The following is a 27,537-nucleotide window of genomic DNA, read 5'->3' as shown; positions in this document are numbered from 1 at the left end:
TATGTATTTCGTTTCCTTAGGGAGACGAGATTATTGGGTAGGATTTAGACCTTCACCGTCTCTGGTCCACTCTCCAGTCCAGTTGGTGGCGGTAATGCACCTTAAAGTTCGTTGCCAACCGCCAAATAAATCCACAGAAGAAGAAGAAAAAGAAAAAGAAAAAGAAGAAGGAGGCTGCTTTCGATGGCGCTGAAAAGGGAGGAGTGGAGGGGTTACGCAGTTACATCACGGACAGGCCCTTGTCCCTGACGCTTTGGCGGGAGAAGCAAAAAAGTAGGAAGTGAAACTACAGCAGCAAAACTCAGCTGTAGCGTCATTCAAATATATCAAACGTGTACAAATTTAACTTGAAAATGGATCCTGATATTTGCACTGACGAAGGCTGGACAAAAACGAAGGAGGCTGTCGCGCATTTTCGAAAACTTCTGCTGTGCTCAAAATGGTAAACACCCTACAGTTAGCTTGACTTATGAGCATGTTCGGCTGCTTGTTAGCTAACTAGTTAGCTTGTTGATGTCATTTATAATAGTAGTTAGATCTAATTTACATTATTATTTTCATGTCTTTGATACACTGTCATTACAGTTCAAAACTGATGAACGAACCCGTGTGCCTCGGAGTTTGTGAACATATGCTTTGCAGGTAAGTGGGTGAGTGGATAGCCGCGCATGCGCCGATGCAGTCCCTTTTGGAGTGGCTCACTTGGTAGAAGCAGATCGTTGCACTTTACTTGGCTTGTTCTTTTACTATCTTGAGGTTATCAATGGCTTGTGATTCTTTGTACTAACTACTAGGTCGTGTGCTGGTCCTCAAGCTGGAGTGGGGTGTGTGGTGTGTCACAGTCCTGCCTGGGTGAAAGACATCCAGATCAACAGACAGCTCAGCAATATCACAGAACTCTTTGGCAACCTAGACTCACTACTCAATCCCACTGACTCCGATTACTCAGGTACGTTATTATTAGACTATAATAAATACTTTATTGTCCATTGGTTAGAATGGAAATGTGTCTACTGCCTTTCACAACACCCCCAGATTATAATATTATAATGACCGTGACTTTCACTGAACATGATCATTAGGTCTCAGACACACCAATAGAGTTTGCTGGCCGAGAGTACTTAGAACCTCTGAACAGAGTACCAGCTGTAATTTGTGAACCGAGTACTTACCGATTGTTTGTTTTTTTACATGTAGAATCGGGTGAAAATGTCGGCAGTCAGACATAAAACACAGCGTGCTGAACGATTGGCAGACAAATGCTAGATCCATATTCAGTGCGATGTGCGCGAGCCTTAAGATAAAGGATTTACAGACAGCACTGAGCTCTTCCACAACCTAGACTGTTTATTCCTCTGAGGACAGGCAACATCTGACTGTGTCACTCAACATGATAATTATGACTATGCTTTCACTTTGTTTCCCCTGTAGGTAGGTACAACTTGTAGGATATGAATGAAAGTATTCCTTGAAAGAAGACGAGTAGGCGGCCAGTACGGTGCAATAAACTTTAGTGAACTATTAACAGAATATATTTACAAAAGAATACATATGGGAGCATTCAGCATAGTACGTCAGGATGCAGAACTGCAACGACTTGTGCGTCCTGATGTATAGTTACATAGGTAGGCCTATATCCCTTAGCATTAAGCACGAATGGCAGTATTACCATGTATTCCCTCTGTGATCCCCCCCCTCCCATCAGCCTACCTGTTAATGACAGTAATAATGCAATGTCATTATCTATGGTGGTGTTTAGCTTGTAGACCTGAGCTCTGACAAACAGGGGTGATGGTCACGTTGTCGCAGTGGTAGAGGAACACACTGACTGGCAGCTACATGCCCCTCTGGGTCACCAAATTAGATACTAGCTAGCTTGATAGGCAGAACAGGCTGGGTATGTGACAAGCAAGGTCGCAACCAAAGGTGATACTAGTGGAATACAAATTGTGCCGTGACAAGGAAAGACAAAATTATAGTGCTACCTTACCGCTTGCTTTCACATATGCCATTATAGTCTTTGTCCTTGGTGAGTCGATTTGATGTGTGGTTTCAGTTTGTGTGTCCTAACAGTATTTTTCTCTTTCCTGTTCTCATTTCAGATGCCCTTCCCATTTCACCACCAGCGCAGTCAGATAAATCTGTCTTAAAGCACAAGAAGAACTTCAAGATCTGGTTTAGTCCCCGCAGCCGTAAGGTGCGCTGCCGAGTAGAGAAGCCTGCGGTAGTGCCTCTACCGGAGGTTGGGAGTGGGACTGTGAAAGCTGCTCCAAGACCTCCTGCGACACTACCTGAGTCTAAAGGCAAAGACCTGTCTGTCTTCAACTTCAACTCCTCCTCCCAAGACTCTGGTTCCTCCTCTCCTCAAAGGGTGACTAACAATGAAAAGAAGAAGAAAGCGACTAAGAAGACGAGAAATTGTGGTGGTGGTGGTGTCAGGAAGCCTGCAGCCGGGGGTTGGCAGAAACCAACCACGCATAAAGAAACCAAGCAGAATATCAAGACACAGAGGCTGGAGGCGATCAACCAGCAGTGGGGCTTTGCTGGAGAGAGGGGAGATGTCAGAGAGGAAGAAGAGCAGGTCATTACAGAGGAAGGAGAGCGCAGGTCTAGTAAAAGAGTTTCCTTCCAAAGCCCAGCCACCCTGCCTGCCACTGTGGAGCCCCAGAAGGAGGATCTCCGTCAGGGGGACACCATCATCCTCAGCCCCAGCAGAAGCATCCTGAAGGTGGTTCAGCCAGGAGAGAACGTCCCACTCTCTGAGGACCAGGACGGTCCAAGCCCACACACCACCCCTTCTCAGCTGGATAAGCTATCTGCCAAGCAGCACTCCAAACCAAAGGAAGAAACGACTACAAAGCCTGACCTGCCCTCCCCTCCTAAGCGCACTCCCAAAAGATCCTGTGTGGAAGAGAAAAACGTCTCACAGAGTACCCCAAAGAAACCCAAGGCATCTCCCGGCCAGTATAGACGTCCGGCAGTGGACAGGGTTGCACTCCCAGCCCTGCATACCCCTCCCTCGCCCTCCCTTGCTGCCAGCCCCAGACATGGTTGCACCCCCACCAGCACCAGGAGATCCAGAGGAGGAGAGCAGCAGCGGGGCTGCAGCCCATGTTCCCCAGCCCCCCTGGGGAAGAGGTCCCCAGGCAGACTGTCACAGAACAGCCCAGCGGTGGTGAAGAGAAACCACAAGGGAGAGACAGCCCTACACCTGGCAGCAATAAAGGTGAGATTAACATGACATGGGTCACAGGCTCAGGGTCAGTTGTTAGAGACATGTCAACATGTAGCAGCTGATCCCAGACCTGCTGCTATTATCAATCATTCACAGCGTTGGGACTTTGATTACCTCGGGAGGATCCAGGCAGGGATTACAGCTGTGTTTACAGGGCCTATGTTAAGCTCTCAGGGCTGGGAATGGAATGCTTGTCTGATCAGCAAAGAGTAGTACTATGGGGCGTTAGAGAACCACACCGCACAACCAGGTAGATTTAGAAAGTCTGATTTTAAGGTAGATTCACAACAAGGCACCCAGAAGAAAACCTTGGACTACAATAAAATACAAGAGTAACATAAAACCTGGGGACTATCTCTCTGATGGTGTTACTGTCTGCATCCCAAATGGCACCCTATACTTATGTAAAAGTACTGCACTTTATAGTGCTTAGGTTGCCATTTGGGACCCACACTGGTTGTGTGAAGGGCATGTTCTCATGTCTCTAGTAACTGACTCTGTACCTGTGAACCTGATTGATGATAGCTGCAGGCCCCATGATGCCTGTGTAGGATCAGCTGCTGTGTTTGGAGAGCATGTTGACATATCTCTAACACCTGACCGTAGACATGTGGTCTGATGCATCTTTTTTCAACCTCACAGAGTAATTGATTGATAATAGCAGCTGGTCTAAGATGAGTTTGGATCAGCCACTGTGTTTGGATGGCATGTTCATACCTTTAACAACTTACATTAAACCTGTGGCCTGTCTCTCTCACTCTCGCAGGGTGATGTGAAGACAGTGAAGGAGCTCCTAGACCAGGGGGCTGACCCCAACCTGAAAGACAATGCTGGATGGACACCGCTGGTGAGTGAAGCCTTGTCTCCTCAGTCTCTCCCTGTCTAGACAGCAGATACAACCAACCATCTACATCAGGGGACAGATAGGAATGCAGGGCAGGGGTATCAAACTCATTTTGCCCTGGGGGCTGCATTCGATCTTTAGCGAGGTCCGCAAGGCCTCATTGAAAATTGGTTATATTTCCTCGCCGTCCAAATTTGTTTTTGAAATTTCCGATGCTCCCTGACTGTCTATCTTTCATTTCAGTGATTATTAGCGGGCTGGACACAGTTTCAATTTGGCTTTAGTCAATTTAAAGTATATTGAGTTCGTTCCTCCCCAACACTTTTTGTAAAAAAAGATTGCTCAAACCACCCATGGCCGGATTGGACCCCCTTTGGCACCCCTGACCCCCTTTGGCACCCCTGTTCTACATGTTGGTATAGCATGCCAGTCTTTAACTTTGCCCTGCCGGATAGAAGAGCTGTTATACATAAGCATACAGTATTACTAATCTATGGCTTTTGGCCCTTTGGCAAATTCTACTTCCCCAGAGTCCGATGAACTTGTGGATACCATTTTTATGTTTCTGTGTCCAGTATGAAGGACGTTAGAGGTAGTTTCATGAGCCATAGACTTTGTCTTATTGCGCTAAATATTCAAGTGAAATGCACCTTTTTATAATGTCATCAGTGCTAGTAATATATGTATTACATAGTAATAGGAGACAGTATGTAAGAGGAAGTTTGCAGTTACTGTATAATGTATGTAATAACGCTGGTCCTGTGTTGCAGCACGAGGCATGTAACCTGGGCCACCAGGGTGTAGTGGAGGTCTTGGTGGAGAGGGGAGGGGTGCTGTTGAACACACCAGGCTATGAGAACGATTCTCCTCTACACGACGCTGTCAGGAACGGACATACTGGCATCGCCATGCTTCTGCTGCAGCACGGGGCTTCACAGAGCGTCTTGTGAGTATGAATGAATTTATGTATTCTTTTTTTACATTTTAGTCATTTAGCAGACGCTCTTATCCAGAGCGACTTACAGTTAGTCCATACATTCTTTTTAAATTTTTCATACTGCCCTCCCGTGGGAATCAAACCCACAACCCTGGCGTTGCAAACGCCATGCTCTACCAACTGAGCTACATCCCTGCCGGCCATTCCCTCCCCTACCCTGGACGACGCTGGGCCAATTGTGCGCCGCCCCATGGGTCTCCCGGTCACGGGACTCTTGTGGCCCGTCCCACATGGCATTATACACATTAATATGGTAGAGCGTATTGTGAGTATGGCAGACTGCACGCAGTTATCCACAGTGAAACCCTTAGTCACATATGTGACCGGTTACAGGATCTGAGGCGTTTGCCATTGCCCCAACTGTAGACCAGGCGTTTTTAGAGCTGCAAGTTGTCATTGTTGCCTTACAAAAATCCCTGGTTAGTTTCAAACTTGTACTTAATGTCGGCAAGACTAAATACACGTTCTCTAATTCTTGCAAAAAATATTCAGATGGACTACATATTTATTAATTGATTGATTCTCCCAAAGATCAGGTTCCCGCCTATAAATATCTGGGCTTTTGGATTGACAAGGATTTAAAATGTTTTTAAACATACTGGTGAGCTACAGTATGTAGTACAGTAGTTAAACGGCAAAGATTTAAAGTGGGCTTCTTTTTTAGAAATAGATCTTGCCTCTCCCTAAACAGCAGGAAGCAGATTGTACAGTCAACTTTCCTGCTAGTTCTTGACTATGATGACACCATTTACCAGAATGCAGCAGCCACTACTCTTAAACCTTTGGATGCCGTCTACCATAGCGCCCTTCGCTTTATCACAGGTGACAGTTTTAATACTCATCACTGCATCCTGTATCAAAAGGTTGGCTGGTCCTCATTAAAGTCCCGTAGATCACTTCACTATTCTCTTTTTGTTTACAAAGCTCTACTACACAAGCTTCCGACTTACCGAACTTCGTTGTTGAAGTATAAAAACATGAGATACCAAACCTTTCACAGGGTTAACTCTTGATGTTCCTCAGGTCTCCACCGAATTAGGTAAATCCGCTTTTAGTTTTAATGCACCTCACTGCTGGAACAATTTGCAGAACTCATTACAATTGGATGTTCTGGTGCTGCTCGGGCAGTATAGGGTGCTGATTGAGGACCTAGTAGCTAAGGAATGTAACTGTTTTTCTTAAATTTGATGTTTTGGTTGCTGTTTTGTTTTATATTCTGTTGGTGGTTGTATTGCTGAGATCAGAGCACCCTTGGGAATGAGACCCTGGTCTCAATGGGTTTTTTCCCTGAATAAATCAACGACGACGATGATGATGATTCGTTTTTGCAGAAATGCCTTCTTGAACATGGGATCTTTTATGTTCCTTAATTACTAACTTGTATGGGATCCGTAAATCAGCCTAGGGAGAAAGACAGGATCCTCGCTAGTCATGATTGGTTGAGATAATGGAGTGGTTGGACATGCCAAGAGATTAGTCCTGATTGGTCTGCATGTCACAGACTTCTGTCTATAACAGAATGGGCTCTTCCCTGGTCAGTATATAGATCATCTTTGCTACCACAGATGTATGGAATGATATAGCTATGGACAACTGCAAAAGTGTTGCTACAGCTCTCAAAAACATTGCTGCCCTGAATTTTGCTGGTTTTAATTAGAGAGACTACTTTCTGAAGGACAATTCCATGCTGACTCACATGCGTTTACATGTGTGGGTGGGGTGTGTAAACGAAGAGTTCTCTATCATAACTCTTTCAAAGGGCATTTTCTCCTACTTGTCTTTTTAAGTGGTATAACAAGTGAATCAACTTTTAAAGCAGCATAACTTTCCTATGTTTCCTCCAACTACGGTGTACGAGAACATTTTGAAGCACTGAGTCTTTACTTTTATTTTATTTCTCTATTTAACCAGGAAGGGCTCATTTTGAGATTTGAAATCTCTTTTTCAAGAGCGTCCTGGCCAAGATAGGCAGCACCAAGTCATTACACAATTACAGACAGACAACATGAAAAACTACAAGTAATCTAGTAAAAAAATAGAAATCACAGGAGTATAACGAAATCATAAAACAGCAAATTAAAAACATTGATACGTCAAGGAATCAGCAACAATCCTTCATCAATTATTTAAAAACACCAATCGGGTCAAGTTCTTCCAGTTTCAAACTATTTTGAAAGGCGTTCCAAGCCGATGGCGCAGAGTACATAAAAGCCCTTTTACCAAATTCAGTTCGGACATTTGGAACAGTTAGCAGGATAAAGTCCTGTGAACGAAGGGAGCACCCACCACATTTCTTAAGAGTAAAAATGCCCAAATAAAATGGTAGTAAACCCAAAATGGCTTTGTAAATAAAAGTATACCTTTTCACCATACTCTGCACACTCTGCTTGGCAAAAATTACACCTAATCCTGTGTATAGTAGAAGTGGCCCATTCTGTAGGAAACCACACATATAAGATCAACGTATTCAACGTGACAGCACCAGACAGTTGGCCTACCTCACCAGTCACAAATACCGTGAGTTCATTTTGCATGACGTGCAGTAGCGGACAGCCAGTCACAATTATACACTGCTCAAAAAAATAAAGGGAACACTAAAATAACACATCCTAGATCTGAATGAATGAAATAATCTTATTAAATACTTTTAACTTTACATAGTTGAATGTGCTGACAACAAAATCACACACAAATTATCAATGGAAATCAAATGTATCAATCCATGGAGGTCTGGATTTGGAGTCACCCTCAAAATTAAAGTGGAAAACCACACTACAGGCTGATCCAACTTTGTTGTAATGTCCTTAAAACAAGTCAAAATGACCCACCGCCAAACCGGTCATGTTGGAGGATGTTGCAGGCAGCAGAACGTTCTCCACGGCGTCTCCAGACTCTGTCACATGTGCTCAGTGTGAACCTGCTTTCATCTGTGAGGACCACAGGGCGCCAGTGGCGAATTTGCCAATCTTGGTGTTCTCTGGCAAATGCCAAACGTCCTGCACGGTGTTGGGCTGTAAGCACAACCCCCACCTGTGGACGTTGGGCCCTCATACCACCCTCATGGAGTCTGTTTCTGACCGTTTGAGCAGACACATGCACATTTGTGGCCTGCTGGAGGTCATTTTGCAGGGCTCTGGCAGTGCTCCTCCTGCTCCTCCTTGCACAAAGGCGGAGGTAGCAGTCCTGCTGCTGGGTTGTTGCCCTCCTACGGCCTCCTCCACGTCTCCTGATGTACTGGCCTGTCTCCTGGTAGCGCCTCCATGCTCTGGACACTACGCTGACAGACACAGCAAACCTTCTTGCCACAGCTCGCATTGATGTGCCATCCTGGATGAGCTGCACTACCTGAGCCACTTGTGTGGGTTGTAGACTCCGTCTCATGCTACCACTAGAGTGAAAGCACCGCCAGCATTCAAAAGTGACCAAAACATCAGCCAGGAAGCATAGGAACTGAGAAGTGGTCTGTGGTCACCACCTGTAGAACCACTTCTTTATTGGGGGTGTCTTGCTAATTGCCTATAATTTCCACCTGTTGTCTATTCCATTTGCACAACAGCATGTGAAATGTATTGTCAATCAGTGTTGCTTCCTAAGTGGACAGTTTGATTTCACAGAAGTGTGATTGACTTGGAGTTACATTGTGTTGTTTAAGTGTTCCATTAATTTTTTTGAGCAGTGTAGTTGGACAGCCGGACACTGATTAGTTGTTTGATGGTCAAGTCATGTGACCTCATGGGGCGGGTAGGGGCAGAATACATCAGTGGGGTGGGAAGGGGCTGGTGTGTGTGAGGACGCTCGCATATTATTTGATGCTGATCGACGGACGATCGTTAACGGAGAGCTGAAGGAACGATTATCTATTTTTCTCTATCTTCTCTCTCGCTATCCTTTCATTTATCTTTTTCCCCTCTATCTTTTTTCTCTCTCCGTCCCTCCTCTTTTCCCCACTTCTCATCATGTTGATGTGCTGTAGTGGTTGGCCCCCGGGTCCTTGGCGACGGAGGTTAGCGACAGCAGGTTTACCCTGCCTTCCTGCTAGTCGTCTGCAAGGCAAAAGAGACAATCTGTCATGATGCCACAAGAAAAATGCAACCCTTCCCCGTCACATACTATCAATTGTCTCCACACACAAACACACACAGGGATGAACACACGCTGCCTCGCACACACAGTCTTGTATAACTAATCTTGTGGTGACACACAATTCAGTCCCATTCACAAATCCTATTTTCCCTAACCCCAAAACCTAACCCTAGTACATCATATAACATTATTACACCACTACATATCTACAATACAAAATGTATAACACCACCATACAACAATATTACAATGTACGTGTGTGTGCTAGCGCTTGTATGCGTGTGTCTGTACCCTTTGTGTAAGTCTCTTCACAGTCCCCGCTGTTCCATTAGGTGTATTTTTACTCAACTTGCTCAATTTCCGCATTATTCATTACAAGATTTAGTTGAGGTTTAGTGAATGATTGGTCCCAAATACAATGCTTTTTGTTTTTGATTGCACTCTGCTTTTAACTTGCAAGCCCTATCCAACAGGGCAGTATTCAATATGAAAAGGTGTATAACGTTAAACAAAAAAACACGAGAGATGGATATATTTTGTTCAAAAAATGTAAGATAAATGCCAAAAGAATGTGTGTGTTTGCCAGGGATGGAGGCACGTATTGTCTGTTAATGCAGATGACATGCCTCTCTCCCAGCACTGCCAGACACAAGGTGTTCTGGGGGCATTCACAGCTGATTGCCTTGCTTCCCCAGCTGCACTGAGAGCTGCACAAAGCCATGCATCGGGTTTCTGGTACCTCGTCTGTCTGTCGTTGTCTTGGCTTGGATCCTCACATGTATCAGGATCAATAAAATATGATCTCAATGGGCTATTTACTTACAGATATAACTAACAAAACATCTGGCCTATTCATTTCTAGCAAGGTTTGTCAAATGTAGATGGAGGAAATTTGAGCAGTTTTTTATTTGGGGGGGGACAAAACACTATGCAACTACTGTGATCTGCATTCAGATCTGAATTGATAAATTAATGAATTTTCACTTATCAGTATGAAAGGCTTGGTTTCAGTGGTTACCCACACCCCTTAGATACACACACTACACCACCTACCCAAAGCAATTTTCCATGCATTTCACTTTTATTTAGCTGTTCTGTTGGTGTGCTGTTCCATAAACCAAAACGATGCACTTCCTTTCAGTGGGAATGTGTGTGTGTCTATCTGTGCGTGTTTTTGTGCATGTGTACGTATGCGCGTCTACAGTATGTGTCTGTGCATGTGCGTGCATGCATGCACATTTGTGTGTTTATCTCTGTGTAGGTGGGCGGGGGAGGGTTAGGAATCCAATTGAAATATTTTATGGACCATTGGACCTATTAATTGTCCCCCAGGTGTTATCTTTGCTGACGCCTAATCTTTATGCACCAACCTGTTCTTCTTCTCCTCCTTTTTCTCATCCCTTCTTCCCCTCCTCCTTCAGGAAAGTGCTGTTTCACTTTGTCTTCTGTGTCTGTGTCTCGGCGCTGCATTGCTGTTCACTGGATCCTCATAGCCCTATGTAAATCCATGCACTAATGTCTTGTATCATATTGTCACCGAGTGAGTTTGTTACCATCCATGTCGGTATAACCCTAATCTTGGCACCCAGAACGATGCATTACTCTCCAGCTACTAGATGGTACTAGTCTGTCACAAGAGACAAGTGTAGCAGGATACCCAGACAGTGTTGACATGGTTCAGGTTTGTGACGGAGACGGTCTGTATCTCTGTCTAACAGGAATATGTTTGGCCTTCGCCCTGTGGACTACGCCGTGAGCCCAGAGATGCAGGCAATCCTTCGGGCGGCCTCTGAAGGACCCCACCCAGTCAACTCACCTCTCAGTCTTCCACCCAGCCTCAATAAGGTATGGCCATCAGCCCATCACTGTTCTCACACACAATCAATGTTACATCAACCATTACCTTCTAGCACTGCATGCACTTTTCCCAAACTATGGAAAGAGCAGGAAGTTGTGGTTTTATTTTATACCTTTTTTATTTATCTATTTATTATATACTATAAGTTGCAAGAGTGCAACAATCTAAAATCCGTTGTTTAAAACCCATGGTGTGTGTCTGTGTTGTGTTACAGGCCAGTGAAGGTGTGAGACGGGAGGAACAGGTAGTTGTACTGGGCAGTAAACTGTCCCAGTCCCAACAGACCCGGCTGGCCAAACTGGGACAACTACTGGGAGGAAAGAGGGCAGACGCCTTCTCCTGCTCAGGTAACTTACCTTTCCACTATACCTGTACCTATCTACCCATCCACTGCCACAACACATTTGATACTAGCCTGGTCCCAGATATTTTAGTTCTGTCATGCCAAATCCTATGGCAAACATTTGTTTGGCATGTCAACGACCAAATAGGAGTTGGCAATTCAACACAAAAAGATCTGGGTCCAGGCACATTTTTGGACTTTCTTCTGGGTTACTCCCAACCACTCTAGGCTTGATTAAGACACAGAAGACTCACATTTGTAGTAGTATGAAAGGGGTGCAACATCACTTATTACATACAGGTAGCTACCTTTTTGGAGCTTTGCAAGTCTTAGTGGTACAGAGTAACAGGGAAGGCAGTTGGAACAGAGGACAGGGCTGAATGCCTGTAAAGTAAGTGAAGTAATTTCTCATAAGCTGTTTGTGACTTATGTTGTGATGAACTTTAGTTTCTCTCTCTCTGTCTCATTCTGTTTTCAGGGCTTTGGGTAGTAAAGACTTCAGTGTCTGAGTGTCTCCTATTATTTAAAGTGAAGGCAGAGCAAAGCTCCACAGCATGTAAACCACAGAGTTTAGCCCCGAGAAACAATTAAGGTCATTTTGCAGACTGTTAGCCACAGTCTTGTTGACTGAAGAGACTGCATTTTTTATTATAAGAATGTCTCATTGTCTAAGCCTGGTGTGAATGAGGCTGAGTCTACCCACGCCTGTGTTGCAATGACTCACAACAAGGACATTGCCAAGCTTTTTATTAAAATAATGTTTTGGAGAAGGCTATTCTATGAAAATTGTATTCAACTGTCTATTTCTATTCAGTAGGCCTACATTTATATTACATTTTATTATCAGAATGTAACTGTTATAAACAGATACGAAACCAATTGAATGCACTGGCATGTACTTGATGTGTACTAACCTAATCCATGCAATGGCAGACATTAGTTGATGTGTGCTGTATCCATCACTACCCATGCACTAATACACATTGTGAATGGTAGCTCTTTGGATGACATCCAGTTCTTCTTCTCCCATTCCTCTAGTCACCCATGTGGTGGTGTCAGACGGGCCGATGCCCGCCACTCTGTCCACTCTCCTGGGTCTCCTGAACGGCTGCTGGGTCCTCAACTTTAGCTGTAAGTAACTTTCACCTCTACCTCCTAGGCCTACAGTAGCCTGGTCTACAACTCTGCCTCTTACCATACCTTCGGCCTATATGAACTTAAGTCTAATTATCTTAAGTATCTTATTATTCTTATACAGGCTGCATCCCAAATGGCACCCTTTTCCCCCATACATTAACTGTGGCCTTTGACCTTGGTTCTGCACTGCTTCTTTCAAATGTGTGTCTATGTATGGTTAATGTATTCTAATGAGAAATATGATTATATTGTAAAACTGTCCATATACTGTGTTACAAAATGTACATGGATACATTGAGCATGCATAGTATATCATTTCAAACCCTTACATTTTTACATGATCGACGAGATCAGGCATTCAGAGTTATACTCTACCCTCAAGTTTGCTTTAAAGCAGTATGGATTCGTACTCCATAACGATCTAGATGGAGAAATATGCCTACCTTTATGCATCTTCCCTTGCATTATCTCTCATGTGTTTCCTTGGTTTTGGAAGAAATGTGTTTGCTTTTGTACTTTGTCTTTTATCTTCTTTATTCTATGCTATGCAGTGTCCTGAGAGGCATGAAGGGTTTGTGCAACATGAAATTGTAGATATTAAATGTACATGTTGGGCATACAGGCAAATACAGGAAATTGGGGGGTTTGTGAATTGTCAGCGGACCTAGACGTCAAAATGGGTAGAAATCAAAGAAGGAAACACTCTTCTCTTGTTTGATTCCTACAGAGGTGAATTTATAAGTGGAAACTTTACTATTTCCATGCATTCTTTTTTTTTGCAGTCTATTCCTAGTGGCAACAGTAAAATACACTAGATATTCACAGGCAGTCTACCTCAAAAGGGAAAAAAGTGACTGACTGTCATCAAGGTGTCTGGCGCCTTGTGTGTGTGTGTGTGTGCTAGTGTACTGTGTGTGTGTGTCTTTTTAGGATTGAGCACATTTTATTATTCCCAACACCTCACTCTCCTCCATGGAGGATGAACACTTGACACAGCCTGTCTACCCTCAACAACAAGTGTGCCACACTCCTTCCCTCTCTGTCTGTCCCTCTTTCCATGTACCCCAGTCACCCCACTCTCCATCCCTCTCCCTCTCTGTCCCTCTTTCCTTCTTCTCTCCTCCTACATCTCCAAGAATCGAATTAGCTGATATCCTAATGTCTCCTCTGCTAACGGTGGTGGTGGCGGCAGGGCTAACTAGCTGGCCCTATCGTCCGGAGCAGAGCGGAGTGGGAGCCGGGATTAACCCCGGTATCTCTTTCCCCCTGCCGAGGCCTCGCAGGGTCTCTCCAAATGAAAGCAGCAATTAAGGGGGATGACTAAATGTAATTATGCCTGATGACTGCTATGGACACTGTGTGTGTCAGACAGTGTTGTGCGACTGTGTAGTGTGAGTGTGCATGTGGTCACATGGGAACTGTCCTCATGAGAAAAGACATTGTAGCCGCCACAGTTAAGCAGTGATCAAGATGGCACTGTTGTATTGATAGCACATATCATCATGCCAGGCACAATGGCATCATGAGACATTAAAATGGAAACACTTGGTTACCTTGCAGATTGTCATTAAGCTTTAGCGTATGTTATTTGCATGGAGTAACTAATGTCCATAAATTACCCCAACCAACGGAAAAGTTTAATGTAACCCTCACTCCCCTTGAAATGCTTATTTTACTAGAGTAAGGGTTGTCTGAAATTGTATTTTATTTCCTATATAGCACATTATATAGGGGGTAGTGCCATTTTGGATGCAGCTAATGTCCATAAATTACCCCAACCAATGAAAAAGTTTAAAGCAACCCTCACATTTTAGCCCTGACTGTGCTGTGCATCTGTCATCCAAACCTTTCTTGGCACAAAGAGGTCTCTCAGTGCTGTGCAACACAACAACCCAAATATTGTTTTTACAATTGATAATGTAATAATGGAGCATTTACCTAGTCTCAGACAGTACTATTCAAGTTCTGTTGTCTGGTACCGTTGGAGAAAACCTTCCTCTTGTCTGTGGCACCACAGGGAGGGGGAAAACATGTGTGACATTATAGTAAGAAATGAAAGGGGGCGATAGATTAGAGAGAAGTGAAGAGTGGAATAAGGTGGATGTGTGTATTGAACTCCTGCTACTGGGGGCCATATGTAGTCAGTGGTTGGAAGCGCTACTACTAGACCAGATCCTGGTACTCAATTTGTTTTCAAGCGCTATGTGGGAAATTCACTGCTTTTGTACACGGTTCATTTCTTTCACGTGGCGAGAAGGAGATACTACGCCAAAGCGCGCCGTATTTCAATCTGTGTTGCATCATTCGTCCTATAGGGCAAGTGTGTTGAGGGCATTCAACTCTTTATCACACTGTTCTTTCATTTCTCAAATGGTTTCTTCACATACGTAGGACTTGTCCATGGTTACATACTGTAGCGATGATCTGTAAGAGTGTGTGGTAGGGATGTGACAAATGGAAAATATAATTTTCCTAACTTTTTAAACAGCCATTAAAAACAAAAATGAGTTTTGTTAAAACGATAAGAAATTCATAAAATTCACATATGAATTCCCAATGCTGCTGCTAGCAACAGTTTGGGTCTCACAGTGCTTCCCTTTCAGATGATTCAGCATTGCACCTGTACCACCATTACTTTACCTCAATTCCACCTCGCAAAGTTTGCATTTCCTTCTCAAAGTATTGTCATACAGGACTTTGCTGCTTTTGCTTGCCTTTCTCTGCCATTTTTCCAACTGTTAACGACGATGACATAGTGGTGGAGAGTCTCTACTCCAAAATAATTGATTCCTCGACTCCTTGCAAGTCGACTCCCATTTCTGAGTGTCAAGATTCCGCTAGGAAACGACTCCTAAGCGTCAGTGTTTTTGGACCGGAGGAGACTGATTAGTTGCCGTATTTCCGAGAACACAAACTCACATCTTTCATAGCGAGCTAGCAAGGGACAGAGCGAGAAGGAAGGGGCACAGTATAAGCAGGTCGGCCACCAGGCAGACAGTCAGAACGGTGCACTAGGCCTATCTGTCGGCAATCATTGGTTTGCAATGTCTAAACTTCAGTAAAGCAGGGGCTATCATCAATGAATAGGCTAGATTATTGAGATGAGTGAGATACAGCACTTCGCTCTCAAAGTCACACACAGTATTGGCACGTGCACAGGTTCGCTTCACGCAGTTCACAGCATGGTAGCCAGGGCACCAGAGTCTCACGCTTCAATGCTCTTTTAGTTTTTTTGCGTATATTGACCCACTGCTGTTTTACTTTTTGTTCATCTACTTCATATCACCAAGTCTACATTCAAATTACACATTCAACTTTCCCCAAGCCTTTATAGCCTATTGTCTAATTAGGCTATAACACAGAAAATAATGTTTTGTGATAACCTGGGCGGCAGGTAGCTTAGTGGTTAAGAGCGTAGTGCCAGTAACCGAAAGGTCGCTGGTTCTAATCCCCGAGCCGACTAGGTGAAAAATCTGTCTGTGCCCTTGAGCAAGGCACTTAACCCTAATTGCTCCTGTAAGTCGCTCTGGATAAGAGCGTCTGCTAAATGACTAAAATGTAAATGTAATAACTGCACTGTGATTAAAACATTCTCGGTAAGGGATTTTTCTTAACTTTTAAGGATCCCCATTTTGTTTTAACATTTAAACATTCACAACCTAGTGTGTGGTACTAACATAGCCACGGCCATGGGTTCATTTGACCGCAGGGATCTCATCTAGCTATTAAATAGGTTTTCAAGTTCTCTCCACTCATCTAAGCTACTGTTGTCTCTGTCCCTCTCTCTCTTTCTCTATCTCCCTCCCTCCCTCTTTCTTTCCTCACACAGGGGTAGAGGCGTGCCTGCAGGCAGATAGCTGGATTGCCGAGAGTGACCATGAAGCAGGAGAAGGACCACAACGCAGCCGCATTAACAGAAACAGCCTGGTAGGTAACACACATAGAAAACAAAACAAAATGGAGGCAATGAACCGGCAAACTCAAACTCTGGAGAGTACCAGTTTAGAGCAGGAAACAATTGAGTGCATTGATGCACTCAGTAGAGGGGCCTTCTGGCACCTGACTACACAGCCACTAAACTGATAAGAGTTTTGGAGTAGAAAAAAAAGCTACAATGATGGAGTATGGCTCTTGGGTTGGAAAGCAATGCCATTACAATGCAACCCCAATAGAATGGAATATAATAGAATGCAATAGAGTAGATTGGAGTAGGGCTGGACGATATATCGAATTAATTAGAATTTATGTTTTTGAGTGATATTCCAAATGCCTGTATCACAGATTGAAGGTTTTTTGTATTTTTCGTTTGTCTGCTTGTTCTCATGTCTTTTTGGTCTTGTCTCGTTCGCTCCTTCTGTGCTGTGCACCTTCCCATTTACACCAGAAATCTGTATATAATGACGAGATGCTCATGTCTCCACCCTGACAATGTGAGTCTTTGTCCCAAAGGCGGGAAGGCAGGCGACAAGCTTAGGTTCAAAATAAGTGCATAGAAACGCATTGGGCTTATTTTGGACAGATTTTGGCAAGTGTGAAACCTCTCGCTTTGCCTCTTTCTCCCAAGCCCCTCCCCCTAACACTCACAACAACAAAGATGAGAGATCACTTCATCCTCTCTGACAAACGGCTATTTGCATTTTGAGGTTTGGTCCAACAGAATTGGTCATATGGACACCGAAACACATGGAGACATTATTTTACTGGAACATAGGTGAAGTTAACCTTTCGAACCCTGTTTATGTTAAAATTTTTCGAGCACAGCAGACACTACTAAAATGGATGTACCAATGAACATTCATTTTGGAAAAGTAATGCTCTGTTTGTTGTGCGCGCATTGCGGTGCCACGTATCGCTAGCAGCATTTTAGTCAAATAAAGATTGTTATACTAGCTGTTTAGTCTGTGTTTTATAAATGTGAAACAAGCGTAAAACAAGTATATAAGGAATTGGCAACTCGTTCTCATTCTGAGAAATAAGGTAGGCCACTTGATTTCAACATCTGAACAAAGTGGACAGGCTAACATGCTGTTCAAACAGTTGTAGATGGACAGAAGGTTGTGTTCATAATGATTCAACTGTTTTGCCTTGTTAGCTGAATTCAGAGCTTGTGAAATGATATCTAGATCCAAGTTGGCTAAACTTGAAATATAAATATTTGCTGGCTACTCACTAGCACGTGGGCTTGTGCTTGAGAAATTGTTTATGAGACCAGTGTTAATTTTCTATAATGCCTGCTACATTATTAGTGAATGTGCATTATGCATGGTTCTGGTTAAATGTGTAACTAAAAGGGGATTTTTATAGACAGTCCTGAAATCCAGATCGGGTGATTATTGCAAAAAAAAAGCAGGTACAACTATTTTGATTTAAATTATTAGTGGGTCTTATTGTTGTGGAAGGCATGTATTCAGCCTAGGTATAATTTCACAAGATCTGAATTCATTAGATTATTGCAGACTTTTTTTTAATGCAGTGTATTTGACCTTTTAATTGTACAACAAAGCTTATTTAGAGAGAACAAAATAAATCGAGATGTATATCGTGAATCGCCCATAAGTTTGAAATAATTGATTAGAGTTTTAGGCCATATTACCCAGTGGTGGAGTAGAGGCTGCGGTTATGGAAGAACTGAAAGGTTGTGGCTGTGATGTAGCAGTGATTCAGCTGCATTTCAACTCATTACAGAACAAGGAGAAATTCTCTCTGTTGTCTGGACACTTTGTTCAGACACTAGGCTATTCTTAGTGGGACTTGATTCTATCCCGAGGCACTAGAATGGTTTCCATTGTTTAGGATCAAGGAAGAAGATACATTCTCTTTCTCCTCCCTCTGGATGCACAGGGCTTTGATGAATTTGTAAGGGCTTGTCTACCATAATTTACAAAATTCATGAAACAAATGAAACGGCCTCACTTTTCCTTGTTAGAGGATGACAAATACTTTTTTTAGTTTTCCTTGCAGTCCACATATGTGTTTTTGTCTTAATAACCAGCTACAGTAAGTCAGTGAAAAGTTTTATTTGACTTTAAAGCCTTCTCTTCCTATTTTATTCTACTGTATTTAACTCTACTCTTTGACTTTATTTTACTCTACTCTACAATACTCCTCATCTCTACCCCAGCTGCCCCCACTGTTGGACGGTTGTTTCTTCTACCTCATGGGCTCCTTCAGGAAGCCCCCCAGGGACGAGCTCCTCCAGCTGGTGAGAGAGGCAGGGGGCCAGGTCCTGACCCGACAGCCCAAACCAGACAGTGATGTGACCCAGACCCTGTCTGCTGCAGCCTACCACGCCTCTCCGGGCTCAGACCAGGCCCTGTGTACCCAGTACATCATCTATGATCCCCAGGGCTCTTACAGGCCCCCTAGGGTGAGGTTAGGAAAGGTGTGGTCAGCTCCATCTACATGGGTTGTAAACTGTATATCGGCCTTCCAGCTACTGCCAGTGCCTGAGCTTGAATCATAGACACATCTGGTGTGTATTCAGTGAGGTGAAACGTTCGCAACAATTCCGATAGAAATGTAATAAATAGTGTTATCATGATTGCCTATTCTACATGACAGACAATCATATCTGTTCTACACAATACGTTTCTATTTAAACGTTCTGTAACATTGCACCCTGGACTGTCTGTCTCCCACCTGAATATCAAGGTCTAATCAGAACACACAGACAGCTGTGGTTGTAGAACTATAACCTTGACGTAATAGAGATTGGGGACTGACTGTGGCCGTACAGCCTCTGATGCCTATGTGGATTTGGCCTTATATACCCACCTACCACAAGCCATGACTTGTTGTTCTTAAAGTTTTGTACCTGTAGTTCAAAGATAAGCTAATGAAGTGTTTCTTTATGTTGATATTTTTATCCCTGCTCAATGACGATAGAAGATTATAAACATTTCAGCACTTTTCAGTGTTTTGAATGAAGGAGTGGAAAATCAACTTCTTTCTCCTACTGAGACTCTTTATAATGTCTGTGCTTTTGAGGATACCCTTTTCTTTGAATGTCTTTCAAACTGAATTGTGACTGCCTCTATTCTCAATTTTCTATGAGTTGTTCTGCAATTTTCAAAAAAAAAGAAAAATGATGAAACACTGCCTTTTATTAATACTAACGTCACCTCCTCCCGCTGCTGCACACAGTTTTCTGTTTGGGCTTTTGAGAATGAATGGTATTCTATGAAATAAACACCATTGTTGCAGCAAAACAATTACTAACTCTAATTTATCTTAATTATATACACTGAGTGGACAAAACATTAAGAACATCTGCTCTTTCCATGACATAGACTGACCAGGTGAATCCAGGTGAAACCTATGATCCCTTATTGATGTCACTTGTTAAATCCACTTCAATCAGTGTAGATGAAGGGGAGGAGACAGGCTAAAGAAGGATTTTTATGCCTTGAGACGATTGAGGATGAATGGGCAAGACAAAATATTTGAACGGGGTATGGTAGTAGGTGCCTTTCTTGATACACACAGGAAACTGTTAAACGTGAAACCCAGTAGTGTTGCAGTTCTTGACACACTCAAACCGGTGCGTTTTGAGTGCGTCAAGAACTGCAACGCTGCTGGGTTTTTCACATTCAACAGTTTCCCGTGTGTATCAAGAATGGTCCACCACCCAAAGGACATCCAGCCGAGTGTGGGAAGTGTGGGATGCATTGGAGTCAACATGGGACAGCATCCCTGTGGAACGCTTTCGACCCCTTGTGGTCCATGCCCCGACGAATTGAGGCTGTTCTGATGGCAAAAGGGGGTGCAACTCAATATTAGGAATTTTATGGCGAGAAGGTGGTAATAGTGGCTAATACCTAGGAATGCTATTCCCAGATGTTAGGTATCGCGTTCAGCCAATCAGGTTGCAGCAGTCTGTTTACCCCTGGCTGAACGCAGGGCGCAACATCAGAAAGTAGCATTAGCCATAGTGGTGGAAAATTATGTTTAAAAAATAAAGTACACGTTTTTCCACCTTCTCGCAATTAAAATGAGTTAAGGAGGAAATCAACGCCTTTGCAGCCTGAATGGAGATTTTTGTTGTTGTTGTATTAACCAGTCCACAGGGGATACAAGTGTATAGCCGGCTGCATAAAATGCCATTGGACAGTAAGATGAAATGACTCAATATCGCAATCTGCCGGCCTTTGAAGTAGGACACAGCCATCCTCTCTTCCCCATCTCCCAGGATGCCCCTCTCCTTCTCAATAGTATTAATCAGGGATAGGCCTAATTGCTATTGATTGCAGCGTGCCACATTAAATTGCCCCTTTCTGTCCATGCGGGAGGTGTGTGTGGGGGGGGATTAGTGGTGCGGACAGACAGAACCTCAGCCTCGTAATGAATAGGAATGTGTTTAAGCAGATAACGTGTATCCCAAATGGCATTTGTGATAAAGACAGAGGAAAGCCCTGGGTTACTTCCTGTAGTAGACCTCAGGGATGTGATTTTTCCTGATTCATCAGGAATTCCCGCTTCTCTGACATGATATCCTCTATCTGTACATCATTGAAGTTGACCTAACCCCGAAACCAATATCCTCCTTTTCCTGGTTTTCTATAGTGGTAGGCTATGACCCAGGCACTATCCCCCCAAAGAGTTATTTTCTGATCTCTGCATGGTTTGTTTGACTGGTGTTCTCTCTCCCAGCTACACTGGGATGGGAAGGAGCATGATGCTTCAGGTGTAAGTCATACGACTCCTGAGTGGCGCAGTGGTCTAAGGCACTGCATCGCAGTGCTAACTGTGCCACTAGAGATCCTGGTTCGAATCCAGGCTCTGTCGCAGCCGGCCGCGACCGGGAGACTCATGGGCGGCGCACAATTGGCCCAGCGTCGTCCAGGGTAGGGGAGGGAATGGCCGGCAGGGATGTAGCTCAGTTGATAGAGCACGGCGTTTGCAACGCCAGGGTTGTGGGTTCGATTCCCACGGGGGGCCAGTATAAAAATAAAAAAAAAGATGTATTCACTAACTGTAAGTCGCTCTGGATAAGAGCGTCTGCTAAATGACTAAAATGTAAATGTAAATATGAAATACTGTCGATGTCAAAGAATTGGAAGTAAAATGTTAACACACACCCCCATGTTTCTCTCATTTGTGGTACAGGGAATTACAGCCCCTAAGTTTCATGCAGAGGTCATATTGTGAATGAGTTACCTTTCCTTCAATAAAGTGGTGTAGAATTGCACGCATTCAGTATCTGCAATCTGTGCGCACTCTCACCCTAAACCTGTGTAGGATTGTGTTTCTGTCTGGACAATAGAAGTGGAAATGAAATAAATAAATTGACACACACACCCTTGCTGTATAATAACACTTATTTTTCAGTCTATTTAACAAAATAGTTTTTGTCTCCGTAAATAATACACATTTTTTCTTCTCCACCTCCGATTTTCAGAATACACATATGTTTAGAAGGTATTTACAAGTTAATATACACCATAATTGGCACCAAAGGTTGTTATATTTCAAATGGAATACAAATCTGGAGTGTTTGGTTAGATGTACAGTGGGGGGAAAAAAGTATTTAGTCAGCCACCAATTGTGCAAGTTCTCCCACTTAAAAAGATGAGAGAGGCCTGTAATTTTCATCATAGGTACACATCAACTATGACAGACAAATTACTATCCAGAAAATCACATTGTAGGATTTTTTATGAAATTATTAGCAAATTATGGTGGAAAATAAGTATTTGGTCACCTACAAACAAGCAAGATTTCTGGCTCTCACAGACCTGTAACTTATTCTTTAAGAGGCTCCTCTGTCCTCCACTCGTTACCTGTATTAATGGCACCTGCTTGAACTTGTTATCAGTATAAAAAACACCTGTCCACAACCTCAAACAGTCACACTCCAAACTCCACTATGGCCAAGACCAAAGAGTTGTCAAATGACACCAGAAACAAAATTGTAGACCTGCACCAGGCTGGGAAGACTGAATCTGCAATAGGTAAGCAGCTTGGTTTGAAGAAATCAACTGTGGGAGCAATTATTAGGACATGGAAGACATACAAGACCACTGATAATCTCCCTCGATCTGGGGCTCCACGCAAGATCTCACCCCGTGGGGGCAAAATGATCACAAGAACGGTGAGCAAAAAATCCCAGAACCACACGGGGGGACCTAGTGAATGACCTGCAGAGAGCTGGGACCAAAGTAACAAAGCCTACCATCAGTAACAAACTACGCCGCCAGTGCCAGACGTGTCCCCCTGCTTAAGCCAGTACATGTCCAGGCCCGTCTGAAGTTTGCTAGAGTGCATTTGGATGATCCAGAAGAGGATTGGGAGAATTTCATATGATCCGATGAAACCAAAATATAACTTTTTGGTAAAAACTCAACTCGTCGTGTTTGGAGGACAAAGAATGCTGAGTTGCATCCAAAGAACACCATACCTACTGTGAAGCATGGGGGTGGAAACATCATGCTTTGGGGCTGTTTTTCTGCAAAGGGACCAGGACGACTGATCCGTGTAAAGGAAAGAATGAATGGGGCCATGTATCGTGAGATTTTGAGTGACAACCTCCTTCAATCAGCAAGGGCATTGAAGATGAAACGTGGCTGGGTCTTTCAGCATGACAATGATCCCAAACACACCGCCCAGGCAACGAAGGAGTGGCTTCGTAAGAAGCATTTCAAGGTCCTGGAGTGGCCTAGCCAGTCTCCAGATCTCAACCCCATAGAAAATCTTTGGATGGAGTTGAAAGTCCGTGTTGCCCAGCGACAGCCCCAAAACATCACTGCTCTAGAGGAGATCTGCATGGAGGAATGGGCCAAAATACCAGCAACTGTGTGTGAAAACCTTGTGAAGACTTACAGAAAACGTTTGACCTGTGTCATTGCCAACAAAGGGTATATAACAAAGTATTGAGAAACTTTTGTTATTGATCAAATACTTATTTTCCACCATAATTTGCAAATAAATTCATTACAAATCCTACAATGTGATTTTCTGGAGAAAAAAAATTCTCATTTTGTCTGTCATAGTTGATGTGTACCTATGATGAAAATTACAGGCCTCTCTCATCTTTTTAAGTGGGAGAACTTGCACAATTGGTGGCTGACTAAATACTTTTTTCCCCCACTGTACGTATGTACCCACTATGTCTTATACGCTATGGTCTAGAGGTTAGTGTGTCTTGGTACTTCCAACCAAACCATCTCTTTGTTTTATTATAAACATTTCTGGCTCTAATTCGATATAACATTAAATGATAACAGTAGGAGTTAATATTAATATAATCTTTAGGAGTAACCCCCAGTGCCTGTATAATAATACAATTTGATTGTTTAATAAATGTTTTTCTCTCCATATTAGATAGTACTCTGTTGTTTTTTCAGGCAGTTTTTGTTTTTAAAAAAAGCAATAGAACAATCTTTTATAGCTTCCAGCTACAGTAAGTCGGTGAAAATAGAAATGGTACACATTTACAGCATGGAGACGGACGGCAAAGCAGTGTTAAGTTGAATGGGTTGGAGAGTGCTTTGTGAGTAGTAGGCTAGAATTTCAGGGCCAGACACGCAAAAGACCAGACTATTTCATGAGCAGAAAATTATCAGGGATATTGACTGCTCCCTCAGACTGCTCCCTCAGACTATCTTTTGATACATTTTGAAACTCTATTACTCAGTCAATAATTCTTCACTGCGTCTGGGGTCTCCGGGTTGGATTCAAAATCTACTGCAAGTTTACTGAACAGTTTTAGAGTACATTGAAAGCTCCCTGCAGTAACCCATGTTCAGGATGCTAGGTGGTAGCTGGTGGTGAAAACATTTATGACTGCCTTTTTAACCTTTGTCCTTGAATTATTTCCCTCTGTATTATTCAAATAAGACCTTCCGTCCTTTCATTGTACAACTGTTCATGAAACAAACAGGGAATGTGATTGTCAATAAAGAGAAAGGGGTTAGCAATACTAATGGGAGAGGGGTTATTTCAATATTATCAAAGACCGGAGGGCAGCCAGGGGGAGCCAGGCACACCCAATCAGATTGAGCAAAATTGTTATGTTCTCTACATAGAAATAGGAATTAGAATACTAGAATGGACATTAACCTTCTTATTATGGGATAAAGGTCAGCCATTTTGGTCAGGGAGTTGGTCAACCATTGTTTGCCAGTGCTGTGATAAGATATTGTGTAAAATAATGAATTTGAAGAATTGATCTGCACTGTATGTTTGTTAGCTAGCTATCCAGCCAGCTTTAGAGGAATGAATTCTCTTGCCAATATGCCAACATTCCATTCAAACAATGCACTCAATCCACAGCCATACACTGGCTGAAATCAGTTGATGATAGGACTTACACAAGTTGTAAACGCAACAAGTACTGATATTGTCTCATATAATAGCACTCACAGCTTTCCAAGAAACAAAAATGTTCACATTTATGGTCTGTGCATATACAGTGGGGAGAACAAGTATTTGATACACTGCCGATTTTGCAGGTTTTCCTACTTACAAAGCATGTAGAGGTCTGTAATTTTTATCATAGGTACACTTCAACTGTGAGAGATGGAAATCCAGAAAATCACATTGTATGATTTTTAAGTAATTAATTTGCATTTTACTGCATGACATAAGTATTTGATACATCAGAAATGCAGAACTTAATATTTGGTACAGAAACCTTTGTTTGCAATTACAGAGATCATACATTTCCTGTAGGTCTTGACCAGGTTTGCACACACTGCAGCAGGGATTTTGGCCCACTCCTCCATACAGACCTTCTCCAGATCCTTCAGGTTTCGGGGCTGTTGCTGGGCAATACCGACTTTCAGCTCCCTCCAAAGATTTTCTATTGGGTTCAGGTCTGGAGACTGGCTAGGCCACTGGCTAGATGCTTCTTACGGAGCCACTCCTTAGTTGCCCTGGCTGTGTGTTTCGGGTCATTGTCATGCTGGAAGACCCAGCCACGACCCATCTTCAATGCTCTTACTGAGGGAAGGAGGTTGTTGGCCAAGATCTCACGATACATGGCCCAATCCATCCTCCCCTCAATACGGTGCAGTCATCCTGTCCCCTTTGCAGAAAAGCATCCCCAAAGAATGATGTTTCAACCTCCATGCTTCACGGTTGGGATGGTGTTCTTGGGGTTGTACTCATCCTTCTTCTTCCTCCAAACACGGCGAGTGGAGTTTAGACCAAAAAGCTCTATTTTTGTCTCATCAGACCACATGACCTTCTTCCATTCCTCCTCTGGATCATCCAGATGGTCATTAGCAAACTTCAGACGGGCCTGGAGTGGCTGGGTTTTTTTTCCTCATTTTGTCTGTCATAGTTGACGTGTACCTATGATGAAAATGACAGGCCTCTCTCATCTTTTTAAGTGGGAGAACTTGCACAATTGGTGGCTGACTAAATACTTTTTTTCCCCACTGTATGTCATTAAATAAAATGCAAATTAATTACTTAAAAATCATACAATGTGATTTTCTGGATTTTTGTTTTAGATTCCGTCTCTCACAGTTGAAGTGTACCTATGATAAAATTACAGACCTCTACATGCTTTGTAAGTAGGAAAACCTGCAAAATCAGCAGTGTATCAAATACTTGTTCTCCCCACTGTATTGTAGAGTTTTTTTTTCTTTTTACAGAAAATTGGTATAAAACCTGTTTAAAATTATATGACAATATTTTAGGTTTAAAATAATTCTATTACACAATTTCTGCTATATCACATGCCTTACTTTTATTGTCCTGCATAAGTAAAATCAGGATTATGCCTCTACTGCCATGTTCTAAACGCGACTTTGTCTTTTTACCTAAACCAGATATAATTCATAGCAAGCAGTGCACTGGAATGACATTCAGATTAACTGGAATGACATTCACTTTCATGGGATGGGTGGCCAAAAATAACTAACTGAAAGCCACATCCCAATTAAGCCACGAATATGACTGCATTGATGGATATGTCACTGTGCTTCTATGGCTATATGCACCATGCCACTGCCTACTTCATTTGTTGATTCAACAAGCAAGACAGCTCATAATCCAGTTCCTTTATCACAGTCAGCACACCTATATTTGAGCTTTAATTAGCTTTAAAACAGCAACATTTTATCTCAGCCTCATGGCAAAATGTGTAGAAAAGGTTAGCTTTAACTGCACATTTTCCTCTGCCCCATGACAAAATGTGTAGAACTGCAGGAAGTTAACGATTCCTGAGGGAGGGATTGACCACATATCCAGAGCAGGTTCAGCTGTACTGCTACCCACACAATCCCTGGAGGACCCCTTCCCTATCCCCAGAGCTATATACTGTATATGCATTGTTATACATTATACAGTGGGGGAAAAAAAGTATTTAGTCAGCCACCAATTGTGCAAGTTCTCCCACTTAAAAAGATGAGAGAGGCCTGTAATTTTCATCATAGGTACACGTCAACCATGACAGACAAAATGAGGGGGAAAAAATCCAGAAAATCACATTGTAGGATGTTTAATGAATTTATTTGCAAATTATGGTGGAAAATAAGTATTTGGTCAATAACAAAAGTTTCTCAATACTTTGTTATATACCTTTTGTTGGCAATGACACAGGTCATACGTTTTCTGTAAGTCTTCACAAGGTTTTCACACACTGTTGCTGATATTTTGACCCATTCCTCCATGCAGATCTCCTCTAGAGCAGTGATGTTTTGGGGCTGTCGCTGGGCAACACGGACTTTCAACTCCCTCCATAGATTTTCTATGGGGTTGAGATCTGGAGACTGGCTAGGCCACTCCAGGACCTTGAAATGCTTCTTACAAAGCCACTCCTTCGTTGCCCGGGCGGTGTGTTTGGGATCATTGTCATGCTGAAAGACCCAGCCACGTTTAATCTTCAATGCCCTTGCTGATGGAAGGAGGTTTTCACTCAAAATCTCACGATACATGGCCCCATTCATTCTTTCCTTTACACGGATCAGTCGTCCTGGTCCCTTTGCAGAAAAACAGCCCCAAAGCATGATGTTTCCACCCCCATGCTTCACAGTAGGTATGGCGTTCTTTGGTTGCAACTCAGCATTCTTTGTCCTCCAAACACGCCGAGTTG

At 43.0% G+C, this 27,537-nt stretch overlaps 1 protein-coding gene across 2 annotated transcripts in view; it reads left to right on the top strand.

Annotated features, from left to right (window-relative positions):
• The first annotated feature begins 208 nt into the window (after positions 1–208).
• Positions 209–27,537, top strand: part of bard1 (BRCA1 associated RING domain 1) — a 38,801-nt gene continuing 11,472 nt past the window's right edge. Inside the window, exons 1-11 of one of the 2 annotated variants that reach the window (XM_041868737.2) lie at positions 209–442; positions 586–642; positions 795–949; positions 2,103–3,226; positions 4,002–4,082; positions 4,850–5,025; positions 10,878–11,004; positions 11,232–11,364; positions 12,399–12,491; positions 16,327–16,424; positions 18,619–19,800. In XM_041868737.2, the coding sequence (XP_041724671.2) occupies positions 354–442; positions 586–642; positions 795–949; positions 2,103–3,226; positions 4,002–4,082; positions 4,850–5,025; positions 10,878–11,004; positions 11,232–11,364; positions 12,399–12,491; positions 16,327–16,424; positions 18,619–18,960 (2,475 nt within the window). In that variant the 5' untranslated portion in view covers positions 209–353 and the 3' untranslated portion in view covers positions 18,961–19,800. Of the gene's footprint in view, positions 443–585; positions 643–794; positions 950–2,102; positions 3,227–4,001; positions 4,083–4,849; positions 5,026–10,877; positions 11,005–11,231; positions 11,365–12,398; positions 12,492–16,326; positions 16,425–18,618; positions 19,801–27,537 lie in introns of those variants that run through there. The other variant, XM_041868738.2, reaches the window with a different exon arrangement.

Source organism: Coregonus clupeaformis, chromosome 40 (genome assembly GCF_020615455.1).
Source record: "Coregonus clupeaformis isolate EN_2021a chromosome 40, ASM2061545v1, whole genome shotgun sequence".
Classification (NCBI taxonomy): Eukaryota; Metazoa; Chordata; class Actinopteri; order Salmoniformes; family Salmonidae; genus Coregonus; species Coregonus clupeaformis.
The sequence above is the reverse complement of the archived record's forward strand: the minus strand, read 5'-3'. Positions and strand labels throughout refer to the sequence as shown.